At 40.4% G+C, this 14609-nt stretch overlaps 1 protein-coding gene across 1 annotated transcript in view; it reads right to left on the bottom strand.

Annotated features, from left to right (window-relative positions):
• The window catches only part of adamtsl3 (ADAMTS-like 3), a 149481-nt gene that overhangs the window by 33198 nt on the left and 101674 nt on the right, over positions 1 to 14609 (bottom strand). The window contains exons 10-17 of the mRNA XM_080520951.1: positions 13450 to 13561; positions 13179 to 13317; positions 12676 to 12726; positions 9209 to 9419; positions 8376 to 8523; positions 6938 to 7022; positions 3289 to 3572; positions 3076 to 3205 (exon numbers count right to left, since the gene is read on the bottom strand). Coding sequence (XP_080377077.1) covers positions 3076 to 3205; positions 3289 to 3572; positions 6938 to 7022; positions 8376 to 8523; positions 9209 to 9419; positions 12676 to 12726; positions 13179 to 13317; positions 13450 to 13561 — 1160 coding nt within the window. The remainder of the gene's footprint in view (positions 1 to 3075; positions 3206 to 3288; positions 3573 to 6937; positions 7023 to 8375; positions 8524 to 9208; positions 9420 to 12675; positions 12727 to 13178; positions 13318 to 13449; positions 13562 to 14609) is intronic.

Below are 14609 nucleotides of genomic sequence, written 5' to 3'. Positions count from 1 at the left end.
CTCTCATGAGGACAATTTGGTCTGTAAATTATTTGGAAATCACCAAAGGCTGCCATGACTCATTATTTCAGACCTTAAATGTCAACTTGCTTGTCGCACAAGAAGAAATGTCAGAGGATGGCTAAAAGTCATTACAGGTGAAGTTTGGAAGAAAGATGAATGCTTCCACCAAACTTCATGATGATCAACTTTGCTGTGGCATTTCATTCAGAGTCTTTATCTGTGAAAATAAAGATGACTGAAACTCCTCACAAGATTACACCTCAAAAATGACATGAATTGACATCAGCTCAAGTGATGTAGTTTGTTTACATTCACAAGACATTTTCTGATCAGAAGTGTTCATTTTTAGCTATCAACTGCAGCACAAAACTACAAACTGTTTACGTAGCGGTTATTTGTAATTGAAATATCTGATTGGAAAAGAGAAATTCTAGTTCAGCAAATCAACACGAGCACACTTAACGGCACTTTGCAGCTGTATCACTCTACCTCACAGCTGTTGTTATCTATTCTGCACATAGCTTTACAACTCTGGAGCCGATCTCGGATAAAGTCAGCTTCAGGCTGAGGTGGAACAAAGTTTAGTCCTGTTTTCACCCTAAATACACCAATCAAGAAACCAAGTTGGACTGAATCGGACAAAAGTAAAGCAGATTGTCTCTGAGCAATCAAATGAAGCCCCCAAAAAGTCCTCTCTACCTAAAGTGAAACATGGTAGAGGCACCATCATGCTGTGGGGCTTCTTTGTTACCGCTGGTAGTTGAGGGATTGAACGTAATTAAAAGGAAAACAATGCCTTTGGTTCTAAAACTGGGTATATTGTCAAACTGTTTGATCTTTGAGTCAAAACTCAGATTCAGTATCAGAAAGGAACAGAAGAAGAACAAAAGGAGAAGCAAGTTACTATGAAGGCTACAGAGCCTGTTACTGTGCGTGCGCAACTCTCCCCCTGCCTTCCCCTTCCATCCCTTGTAAACAAACATGGCGACCCGTATGACTCGTGGTCAGTATTGTAGTTTTATCATCCATATCAGTAGTTTTATAGTTGAGACTCACCCTTGATAGCATCCGATGCATCATCAGTCCATGCGGATGTCAGGTGCTCTCCATTTTCTTCATGTTTACAGCATATTCTTTTGTGCACACGTCTGTGTGGTTTCATTACAAAATCAAGCAACAGCGCCCTCCCATGGCCCGGCATACTAACTACATTGTTGTCCCTGTGTCCGCTCCTGTGTCACACTCTTTTTTTATTTAACGGGTTTGGTGTTGTCACGTGAAATGTTAACAAAACAGATTTATGAAGTTAATTTGTGCCAGCGTTCTAGTTTCTGTATTAACAGATCAGGGAAGCCACCACAGCACCACGCGGTATTGTGCTGAACCTTGAATGTAAGAGGCCGTTTCATGTTGCTGGACTGTCATGGCGCTCGCTCAGAATATGAAGACAATTCAGGGTCTATCGCTCAACTGCATTATTCAGACACAGAGAGGACTTCCTGGTTCTGGCTGGTTGATGTATTTTCAGGTGGTTTCTCCCAGAGTCCCACAGACACTCAATCTGAGACTGAAAAGGTCCAAACCAACTCATCAAGATACCTTTTCACAGTGTTCAGAATGTCATCTATCAAACAGAAATGAGCGGGAGACTTTTGCTCGAGTCACACAAAGCCTTATATTAATTAAATAGCTGCTCCAGTCAGTACATTTCTGTTTACATTTGATCTTGACTCATAAACGAGGATTTAAAAAGGATTCATGTGAAAATGACAATTTTAATGAAGGCTGCAGGGAGCTCTCACTGCCTGAGCCAATATACATTTGCATTCATTGGAAATTCACTTGATCTTAGTATAACATAAGCTTATATTCCTTATTTCCCTCCAAGGAATCTAATCGTGTATTTTATTTGAAGCACTGTTGGGTTGCATCATTTTCTGAGCTCAGGAGCAGAACAATCTGCTGCCTGAAGAATTTGGAAGGAAAAATACACAGAAATCAGTCTCCTTACACATGTAGTTGATGTTACAATCAAGTACTTGGTCTGCACGTTTCATACTGGATTGATTCCAAACTATTGTAGTGGTGATTTATGAATTTGTCGGACAGTATGTCTCTCCTGGTTTGTGAGTCTAGACTGCTGCCATCACTTTTGATGCTCTCAGGCTTGTAGTATCCCTCCTGCTTTCCAATCTCATTTAGTTCTGGCAAAGAAAGGTAAACTTTTGTTCTGTGCTCTTGAATGCTGGCAAACGAAAATTGAAGTGTTGACTTGAACTAGAAAATCTTCAATTTTCTGAAGATCAACATTGATGTTCTGTCTTTCCACATATATTAAAACATTACTTTGAACTGCAGTCAATTCTAAACTAATGTCCTGAATACATAACTAAATGCTTTTCTCTCTTTCTATCCTCTAACCTTACCCTAGAAAGGAGTCTGGTTCTGCAGAAAGTCTGAGCCTGGTTCAGCAGGTTTCTTCCTGTTATAAGGGAGATTTTCTTTTCCACCAGCTCCTCTATTTGCTCATGTGTGATAGTTGGATGTTTCTCAGTAAAAGTGGCTGTTGTATTTGGGACTATAGAAATAAAACTGAATTGAATTATTGAACTGATGAGCAGGATGGGAACCTACATCTCCAACATGACTCCACACTTACACATCCCACATGTCCCACAAACTCTTTATGAATACCTGCTACTGACATTGCTATTTTCTGCTCATACGATATGTCTTCATGATAACTGTCTCTTTATGTGTATTTGTGTTGTAATTTCTCTTCAACTTATTGTCTCAAATCATGAGGGATTAGTTTGGAAAACCAAGGTGATTTCTTAAATAATGTCAAAGTTAAATATTTATATGATTTAAAAAGTAAAAAAAACAAAAAACAATAATATTATAACAGTAAGAAGTGATGCAAGTGTGTTCTCAAACTGTGCTGAGCCTTGAGAGTCCAAGAGCAGAAGTTTCTAATAATGATTCTTGTGATAAACAAGAATCATTCCAGTCAGAAGTTTCAGGATGTCATGTGCTCGGCCCATAACTTGTAGAAACCTGGTGGGTTCTTACCTCGGAGGGCACGGCTCAGGGTTACAGATGCGGATCATTATCAAAGGCCTGCTGGACGGATCACACATTGAGTCATCTACCTCCTCTCCATGCTTTGTCTTAATACACCTCACAACTGCTGTCTGCTTCCCTGGACAGAGCACAGAGAAAGAATAAGATTTAATATTAATGATACAGTTTTTCAGGAGCCAGGTCCTAAAATGAAAACCTCACCAGCAGCACATGTGGCTGAGCAGGAAGTGAAGCCTCTGTAGTCCCAGATATATGGCTCCTTTGTTTTAATGAAAGGAGCACCGTGGTCCTGGAGCTCTGTCACGCTGCTACATGGTCCTCGGCTGCACGGCCTCTCCAGTGAGGGTCTGTCTTTACCACACTCTTCCTCTGGTAGGTCCACCTCTGTCTTGGTGAATGGCAGCAGCACCTGACACTTCATCTCCCGACTTTGTCTCCCAGGTCCACAGGTGGTGCTGCAGGAAGACCAAGGTCCAGGTACAAATCTGGAAAAAGAGAGAGAAACAAGTCGCTGTGTGGTGAATATCCAGGGGAACTCCATGAGCTCCACCTGTTACTGTCCAGGAATGAGTGTAAATACTCCCTGATGGAAATAGTTATATAAGAAGGGTATTGAATATGGAGAAAGGGTAGGATTAGTGTGATAAGTGTGGGCAGACTGACTGTGCAGGGGTCTTTTCCAGCTGAGTGACATCTGAATTAACCATCCAGTGAAGTCGGATTAGTCTGGCAGCAACTATCTTGCAATATTCCTTGTTTTCTATATAAATGATAAAAATGATAAATGACAAACCTCACAGATGCTGTTTGAGAAAGAACAAAAATAGAGATATCTTACTGTGTTCAAGATATTTCACATATTTTACATGTACCTGAGAGGATCATGTGCTTCCTACATGCACAGAAAACAGAGAACAAACAAGATAACAATGGAAACACCTAATCACCTGCTTCATAATGCAACAAGAAAGAAAGAAGAGTTTATAGGTGAGACTGGAAGGACACAACAGAGCGAAGTGAATCTCTGCTGTGTTTTGAGGCCAGTCAGCACTCTTTTAGTCTGAGAGTAGCTCTTTAGAAGAGATCCTTTGGTATGTCAACACAATCTCGATGGAATTTAAACCAACAACTAGAAAAAAATAATATGTACAGTTTAAAATATTTTACAGTTTAAGACACTGTTGTGTGAGTTAGTGAAAAATCAATGATTGATTAGTTACTATTTACTTTTGTAACTACTTGTATTTCCTTTATAAAGTAGTGAAACAGGTTCAGAACTCTGATGAGTTTAATGTTTGACTCTCACACGACAAATGGATTTGTTCAGGCCAAGTGTGTGTCCGAATGTGTACAAATGGGACATAAACACAGTTTTAACCAATAAGTTGTCCTTTTGAGATTATTTCCACTTGAATGTGAGTAAACGTTACTATTGAGAACATCTTGAAGATTGTTTGATCCTAACCACTATTATATGAATTTCTTAAACTCATTCTTCCTTCATGTTGCGTAATGACCACAACCTCAGCAAGTTTGCCTCACTGGTTTGATTCTGCTGTCGTTGTGCGCAAAGTGTCGGAGGTGTGAGTGTGTGAAGTGTCTCAGGAGTGTGTTTGCAGAGGCTGACGGGCCTGCGTGTGTCTGCCAAGTGTGTGAGGTGTGTATGAGCTCTGAGAGCTGACAGATCCCAGGGAGGCTATCAGAGCCAAGCAGGCCCAGAGCAGCAGGCCATGATCACATGCTTATCTTCAGCAGTGGAAGAAGAAGAAATAGAGCCGGACAGATTCACACAGTCCTCATTAACGTGTGGTGATAGACTTCAAAAAAAAAAATGTGTTTGGGATGAGAGACTACTGATAAATGTGTCTATCGAAGAGATGCATCTACTTACTTTGATGTGAAAACTATTTTCGATATTGGTTTCTGATCATGGTTACAGTATGAATGAATATTGAGAGTATAACATGCAAGTTCAACGTAGTGCCAACTTCCACAACTTAATGGACCTCTACTGAGTTTAAACTAATATTACAAATAAAAAAGTTGCATTCCAGATTAATATGTTGAATGACTCTGTCTGCCCGCTTTGGTTCAGTTGGTAGCGTCGTCCAGGTTTGAATTCTTGTCTTGCCTTGACTTTCAAAGTGTTGTGAAACACTGATGTTTTTCCCAGCGGTGTGTGAGCACCTTGCATTAAAGCCATGTGTGTGAATGGATGAATGTGACTGAATATGTGGAGCTGGCTGAACCTGGCTGGCAGTAAAATGTGTTTCAAGAAAGTGACGTGAAATTACCATTTAAAATAGATAAATGTCTACAGTTTGAACTGAGTTGCAACCTGAATAAATGTTAAGGATGATTGAGAAAGATATCTGAGTATATAAAGTGTACACTCAGCCATAACAGTATGAACACCTGCATTATATGATGCATTTATCATTATCCCACCTCTGAGGGTGTGTTGCTTTATGAAACAGATCTTTTAATTCAAGAATCTGAGCTTTTGTTCTGGAGCAACCCAAACATTTAAACAGATTGAGTTAAGGAGGAGTTTCGAGGTCAATTCAACATCTTGAGCCCTTTTGTTGTGTTTTCCAAACCATTTCTGCTGATTGGAGGAGACATTATCTACGTCATCTTGAGGGGAACCGTTGATATTGATTCATTGATTTCATGAAGAGTTGTTTGTCCGCTCTAACACTATTTCAACATAGTGGTCAAAAATCTATAACAATGTTGTCTTTAGGAGACCCACGTCCAAGATCTCCTCATCTAGAGTCCATTCTACTATCAGCTGTGAAAATCATCCTCATCATCCATTACAGTGTGTCTTAGTTCACGGATTCCTAATCTCAGGTGAGCAAACTCCAAGCTAAGTTTTTCCTGGTGTAAGTATCTAAAGTTTACCTGCAATCATTATGCAGATCATAACCTGAGTGCAGCTTCTTGCTGTAGTGCATCTGGTGACTCACCCCGACTCCTTCCCTGCCTCAGAGAGGCTTCACAATAATTCTCCTTCCGTAGATTTCTTTTGAAAAATAATGATCACTGTCAGGAACTGCAATCATGGGGATGATCTGATCCGGTCTTAAAGTCTCTACAATTGAGTCCTTGTGACCATTTCTTCATGATTGTCAATTTTTCCTGTTTCAAGTAGGTCAATTTCAAACACAAAACGTTCAATGTTTCTGCTAACATTTTTCACTCACTGGCAGGTGGCTCACGGACAAGTCTGTGTGATTCCCTTCACCTGTCTGCTATCGTAATGTTACATTTGACTTAAGTTGGTCAGATTAAGTTAATCATACAAGTTTTAATGTTTGAAACATCTGCTGCTGGAGACCAAGGATCAAATGCAGGCGTGTCCAAATCAGAAGCAAAGAGCAGATACTTAGGATTGTTCTAGATTCCAAAAAGTGTCTATTTATCTTTATCTCTGATTTTGACCGCTTCATAGTAGGCCCCCTGTTATCTTTGACTTGCCTACCTAGGGGGGTTCCAGACTGCTGTATAAATGTGCTTATGGGGGAAGGATTTTCAGTGAAGTGTTTGTGGCACATCATTGGAACTGTGCAAGCAGTGAAATAAAAGTAGGAAATATTGAGCTCCTGCAGTTTGTACAGAGCAATCTGTTTCTGTGTATTCCAGAAGAATGAGCCTTTAAAAAATATTCAAGTGAGGAACGTGTCCCTCTCTCTTCAGGTCCTATTTACACAATAACAGTTGACAAAAAACACATAATTTTTGCAATTGCAATTACAGGGTTGTGCGTTTGGTTGTTTTGTAATAAAACTACAGACAACAACAAGTTATAAACGTTAGTAATTCCGATGTGTCTGTCTACACTCACGTGGGATTTTCTGTGGCGGTGTACCGCTCCTCCAGTTCCTGGGCCTGTTTTGTCCAGGGCACCTTGGACTCCACCGGCAGGGATTCTGATGGACACAGTGATGGTGTTAGACCACCCAAACATCATCTCATTAGTCTTATCAGTCGTGTGTTAACTTTCAAATAAAATTCGCAATGATCTCATGCTGCTTGTGAGTATCGTGTAGACAGAGAAAAGATCTGCTGTGTGAGAGAAAGGGCACACACTCACATCACTGCAAAGTCTAAATGGACATGTTGACAAGCTTTTTCAGGAAAAGAAACTAAGACCTTTTAAACAATCCAACAGGAAGCAAAGCTTGTTTACAGTGCTGTATACCTCATACATTAAACATAAATGATGAAAACTGATGTAAATGATGCCTGTTATTGTGCTTGGTGACCACTGGAGAACGCACACAAGGATAATGTGGTCAGCATGACCGGCAAACAGCCCTGAGTCACAACTGCAGTAGTGTTCACTCTGTCACACACATCATAAAAACGGAATCTGAAAAACACTCAGACACACACCCTATTTCAGATGTTCTCAACAGTTTTTTCAAGCTTCCAGATCATGTCTGAGAACTGTTGTTGGCATGTTTTCCCATTTCTGATTTCCCACATTACAGTGAAGACAAACACTGATACACACAACCAGCCGTACCATATAATAATCAAAAAGGCAGGAGTAGGAGGATATTTACAAATCTGATTTTAAGAACCAAAAAGGTTTTTGAGGTCTCATTTAAACAGCAGTTTATGAAGATGTTATACTTGAAAAGAAGAGACAATCTTTTAATATCGGTACTTGAAGCATCTATCCTTTCAATTCAACTCTCCACTTTGAATGCACATTGTGTCAATGGGAACTGGGATTGTTTTTTTCTATTTCAAGAAGAATAAAAAATAAATCTGAAGGCTGAAAATGGGAAAATATCTGGAAAAAGTGTAACTTTCAGAGAACTGACATTGCAGTTCAAGTGGAAAAAGCTAGATTGTACTATTGCCATCAAGTAGTTTGATCACAAAACATATTTATTAAACTTCACAGAACATTGTTTCACATGAGGAAGGCAGCTTAATGACTAAATGACAAATGACCAATCAACAAATTGTAGAAAACATTCTTCATCTGATTAAATACTCTACCATGAAGCAGTTAAACAGGTGTGCCCAACATTCTACAATATATTACTGATAATATGAATACTAAATGGTGCATGTAAATGTAATTTCAAATGGAATGGAATCCCTTTGAACACAGAAAAAAGAAAATATCAAAACATGCAGCATGCAGTCATTTTGTTTATATTACCAAAATTGCAACAGTGACCATCATATAGTAAAAATAAAAGCATCTATAGGTTTCAGTTCTTAGCTTTCTTCAGCCAGACCTCAGAGGTTTATTGGAGACCTACCTCTGGGCTTGTGGCAGGCCACAGGGACCAGACAGTCTTCTTTAACATGAGGTTTGAGTGACGCCTCACAGCCACCGATGTGCTGCCCTCGATGGTCGATGCACAGAACCACTCGATAACGCAGGCCACGGCCACAGGTCACCGTGCACTACGACACAGACACAACAGGAGCCAATTTATGTTTGTGTTTTCATAAATCCTGCAAACATATTGTAGCTTTTGAGTAATCGGGACTGAGCTGGGCTCTTCTGGCCATAGACTACTGCAGGGTTTTAAAATGTGCGAGCATTGCTTTTACACATGTTTGTTTCAGAAAAGTTTTGTGTTTACATGGCAACGTTTTTGAAAACAATGTGCGTTGACATGGAAAGAACAGAAATGCTGAAAATGATGTTGTTTTTGATGTTGTCCTGAAGTGAGGACATTACCGTGACGACTATAAAATTATAAAACTACCAAGTCTCAAGAGAATATGGACTGGGAGTCATGACACTCTGGAGGAAACATTATTCTGATTGTTCATCTACACGCACAAGAGCAGAATTTATTATGACCATGGTGTCCATGTGCAAGAGCAGCATGTCAGAAAAGTAGTCTTTTTCTCTGTTTCCAGTGTTTTCAAAAAGTTCTTCCTGAGGAGATTGTTTCAAAAAGTTTGGTTTTCAGTGTCTCCAAGGGCCTTTGTCATATAAACAGACTCCCAAAAAATAACAAAAGTAAAAAATGTTTCACTTGAAAAAGTGTAAATGTCAAAACTGTGTCTCCCTTTGAGTTCACCGATTTATCATAAACATTTATTTATTTAGATGTTTGGCTGTGCAAGAGCCACTAACCTGGGACCACTCCATGGCCACCCACTGGGGACAGGCAAAGGTGTTGCACATCTGTTGAGTGACAGGACGAGGGGAGTGGGTGCACTTCCACTCCTCCACCTGGGAGAACTGTCCGTGGGCGTCCTCCTCCACACACAGCACGCTGCGATCCTGCCTGCCGCCACCGTCACCACAGGACACTGAGCACTGGGTCCACGGCCCCTGCTCCCAACTACACACACGCACACGCAAGCACGCACACACACACACACACGCACGCACGCACGCACGCACGCACACACGCACACACACACACACACACACACACACACACACACAGCTGATACATCAGCTTCATTATGACCACACATGGATACTAAGGTGATGAATATACATGTAATACATCATATGTGTGCTGGAGCAAGGTGACACTGAAAACATGCAGGGCTTTGAATGTCCACCTTCGGTATAAAGGAGAAACAGCAATATGTTCCCAAGTCAATAATGACGAACAGCACGTTTTACCTGATCACAGCTATAACTAAGATTCTTCAGATTTTAGCCCACTTGTTCCCCATAGAAGTTGATGCGGTAATGGCTTGAAAATTCTACCAAACATTTGGCTCGTGGGACAAAACTGGGCAAAAAACACAAAACTGCAATTTTTCAATAAAGATAAACTTGTATTTCTAACTTGTTAAATTGGGAGTTGCACAGTTTGAGTTACTGTAGCTGACATTGAAGCAACACTCACTCACCCAAACAGACCCAGCAGCAGACGCTATCAATGCCTGTTGTTGTGCAGGAGAGATGGCTACATACCTTATAGATAGTATAAAAGCCATGTGACTGTGGCGATTTCAAAATAACCGAAGGATGGAGAAATGGTGCAGTAGTCTGACGAGACACACAGTGGCAGGATGATGGCCTTTTATTGCAGTAAAACTAAGGAAAAGGATTGACTTTAAGAAACCACATCTTTGATCAGTATAAACTAAATGAGGTCCATACAACATGATACTTGACCCAGTCTCTGCTTCCTTCTGCTCCCTTCTGTTGTTTGCTGAAGCCTAAATTCTTGATGATTGTACAGACTACGATATTATGTGTTCTACTCTGCCTTGAATTGTCTCTAAACAGTAAAGCACCACACCTCACCCGACTTTATAATTTACTTTCTAAACAGTAATGTATGTATCAAAATAACAACCTAAAGTGGAACTTCTTTTCATCTTAGACTGAATGTTTTCAAACTATGCGGGAGAGATAAAGATGTCATGTGGAGATACATGAAGCAAACCTTGTCTGAGCTGAAAGAGCTCAGAAAACAACTGGCAGCAGAGATTCTTCAGCTCACTAACAAGCTCAGCCGTTGGAGCAGCAGCAGGCGCTGAGACACATCGCTCACAGAGGCCATTAAGACTCTTTAAAACCCCTTAACGCCCAGACGGTGTCAAACTCACACCCTCGCTGTGATTCACGGGTCGGTGGAATCTCAAAACGCAGATGTTGCTCAGACATTTTTAGCTCCATTGTGACGCACATATGCAGTGTTGTTATTCACAAATATCAGTCATGTGGAAACGTTCACTCGTCCACTGATCGCGAAAAAAGTTCCTTTTACAATCTACAACTTTACCAGATGAGATGAAGCAGGAGCAGCTCATAGATCAATAGACAGCGTTCACTGCTTATATAACTAATAATCAGTCTGGAATTTGAGCCCAGTCCATGCCAACTAATTTACACAAGCCTTTGTAAAACAGTAGTTCTCAACCTTTCAACCCTTTAATAAAATAGAATTAATAGCAGTTAACCTCCAGTGTGCCAAGTGGAAGATCAGGAGCAGAAAACACTGCAATATACCTTGAAAATCCTTCTTGTGCTTCACCTCAATGGTATCGTTTTCATCATTCACCCAGGGTCAGTCTTTTCTCTGAGTTGATAAAACACAACTGCAAATGCTTTCATCAACCGACATGTTTTCACCTCTGTGGTCTCAAAGCACTGAACTAATTCACTCTTACACTGATGGAGTCACAGCTGCCGTGCAAGTTGCTCCACCAGCACAGGGAGCCACCCGGGTCACTGAGTGTTTCCCAAACACACTCTGGCTTCAGCACAGAACAAGATGTGGAGCAATATGACTGCTCTGCTCTTGCCTCCTGAGTTATGGTCACATCAGTCATCAACTGAGCCTCAGTCAACAGTTACAACCACACAGAAGTAGAAGAAATGATGAGCAGCGCAATAAAAGGAGAAATATGAACATTTCTATCACTTTGTGAAGAAGAGGAGCGTCCTGAAGGATTTATGACTGAAAGTTACTTCCAAGATGGAGGGCTTTAAGTTAGTAGTGTTTCAGTGATTCAGAGTCTTCTGTCAGAGCCAAGAAAGAAAGGTTCAGTTCCAGGCTGGGAATTCTCTGTGTGCAGTATTTTATGTTCTCTCTGTGTATGTATGGGATTTTTCCCAGCTTCCTTCAACACTTTAAAAATCTACATATCTGATGAGGTGCTGAATGCATCAGTCTGTTGTGATTTAAGTGTTTAAATTCAACTACAGGAACAATGTCACACAGTTTCATTGTTTAATAGTAAACGACATAATAAACATGCTTCCTGAAAGTATGGTAAGGACGAATTCAATCAGCTGATGTAAATGCACATAGTCAGATAAATGTGCGGGATCCTCTCCTGGTGATCTGCAGAGTGCTACAGTTCTACACAGATCTGCTCCCCCTGCAGGAAACTGCCATTGCACCGACACGTGAGCTCACACTGCTGGAAACATCACATCACTGCAGCACAGTCAGCTACTTGTGTGAGGACATCTGAGAAAATGAATGAATGCACAAAACTCTAAAGTTTTTCCTTCTCCAATGAGCAGATCAAGTGAAACCGAAGATGAGAGAGGACTCTGATCATTGATGGGGAAAAACTTTACTTCAGGACGAAGCTACTGCAGAAGAACACTGAGCTTGTAGTTTTCAAGATACAGTAAAAATGAAGATGGATATTTCACCAGTAACTGTTTCTGCTCTGATCTTTGCTCGGTTTAAAAGACAGATGGTCAGACTTTGATTGATCGGGAGTTGTATAAATGAGGATGTGTGTGAGGATGTAAGAAAACTAGAAAAAGAGAACTGAAACTGTAAGGTAGAGAGCCTCAACACTATTTGATGTATTTACATTTCTGATATGAAGGATTTACAGAACGTTCTCTCTGTGTGAAGGAAATGCAAAGATTAGTGTTGGAATATATTTTACATGTTACACATACGTTGAAGTGTGAACTCATTCAAGTCAAAGACTGATCCATGTAGGATTTTTTATTCTAGGTTTTTATCCAAGCGCTTGAAAAACTGCTGACTCATCAGTTGACATGTTGAGATCTAATTTTGTAAACAGCTGAAATATGTCTGCACAGTTGACAACACAATGACCTGCCATGGTATAAACTGAGATCACATTGAGAGAAATACTCACCGAGGCAGAGGCTGGAAGTGATCATAAGGCATCACCTCTTTGAAACCATCACTGGAGGAAACAAAATATCCAATAAGTTGAAGGAATGATGTTAGCAATGCAGAAATCTCGAGCTCACAGGAGTTTTACATGTGTAACAATAAGAGCTCATGCTGTGGTTTAATTACCAGTGTGGCCTTCATGATTACAGCCAAATGTGTCAGGATACAAAAGAAGAAGGCTTTATGGCTCTTCTTTAACATTTCAGCTAATTCCATTAAAACGTTTGTAGCTCACAGAGTAATCCTGAATTTGTCTCAAGTGTGAACATTTGTGCTTGAATGCGTTGAGAAATGATCTCACACTGCATTTAACACATAATGTTTCAAGTGAATTGACTGTCTTAAAAATAATTTCTTGAATCCAGTCAAGCCTGCCTAAAGCTGAAGACAGAAGAACATGAAGGAACGTGGGGAATTTCATAAAAATATCCTTAAAACCTGGATTCCTGTGCCGATCCTCACCTCTCTGGGCAGGGATCCATGTTGCACTCTTTGAGTTTGGGTGTGGGTTTGGTGTTTTCTGGGTAGCTGTTGCAGTGGTGCTCAGGCAGCGTCTGATTGTTCCGGATGTCCAGACACTCGGCAGAGTTCAGCTGATAACCTGGAGAACGGAACCAGGCACAGATCCAGTATCAACGGATACAGCTGATCATCAGAAACCTTCAGGAAAACTCAATCCAACATACACATGCTTGTTTCCAGCTGTGACTGACTGACTGATGGTTCACCTCACCTCCTCCACACGTCACTGAACAGGGGAAGAAGTCCGTCTCCCTCCACTGGTACCTGATTGGCTGGTAGAATAGAAACTGGACCACTGTGTCCTTGGAGCCTCCGTACTTCATCTGAACAACACCAGGAGAGACACAACGGGAGATGAGAACAACGTGAAGAAGTGACAGGTGGAGGAGATCTCGGAATGGAACAGACAAGTCAATCTGTAAATGAATGAATGAATAAATGAATCCCACTAAGAGGCATCCAGGAAGAATTAAAGGAGCAATCCTCTGTCGGTGTCAGTGTCAATTTATCTGTCATGTCTGACACTCAAGCCAAAAGTGATGAGAAAATCAATGCGAAGGTCACAGCCAATCATCACTTGGACGTTTTTGAAGTTGATGCAAAAAAAGCTCTTTCAATTTTTACTGGAAATTAGTCATTAAAAGTGTTGCAGCCTTTTCAATCAAAGGGCTCAGGGCTGCATCAGTAAGACACTCACTTTGCTACCACACCTTCTCTCTGGGTGAAGTAACTGACCTGTAAGTCATTCATCACAAATCCTCCAGCCTCAGAGTTAACGGTAACTTATCTCCAGATAGTAATGTGTCACATTTGAGTCTTTCCAGTGATACACTGGAGCATATTGATTATACCTCATGCTGCTGAATCATAAAAAAAGAGATAGAAAAAGTCAAAGTCTGTTAAAAACTCTAAACTCTAAAACATTACAGAAGCTGTGACAAAACTTAGTTTAAAGTCTATTTAGAAGCAAAATTTCACAATGTTTTATTGAGGCTACAGGTTTATCCTTCAACATGGATCAGTGTTATTATGTAAGAACCTTAAGAATTTCAATGTCACTAAATAGATCTACTGCATTTCATTCAACCTCACAAAAATCCTGTTTATACTCAAACCATGAGTGACATTATTTAGAGGTAAATATCAACAATTCTTTTCATTGAATGAGTTCCACTCCAACTGTAGTCTGACTTGAATGTGTAACAATGAGAGCGCACTTCAAGATTAACAATACATCTATCAGGATACTAAACAAAATCACTTTGGAATTCTGCTTTAACATTTCTGCTAATTCCAGTAAAACTCTGAACTTTGACTAATTATACGTAGTGACAACATAAGTGGAGGTAACACAATTCAACTGGCTTTAAG

This window comes from Blennius ocellaris (genome assembly GCF_963422515.1).
Source record: "Blennius ocellaris genome assembly, chromosome: 1".
Lineage (NCBI taxonomy): Eukaryota > Metazoa > Chordata > Actinopteri > Blenniiformes > Blenniidae > Blennius > Blennius ocellaris.
This window is presented reverse-complemented; position numbering and strand designations above follow the sequence as displayed.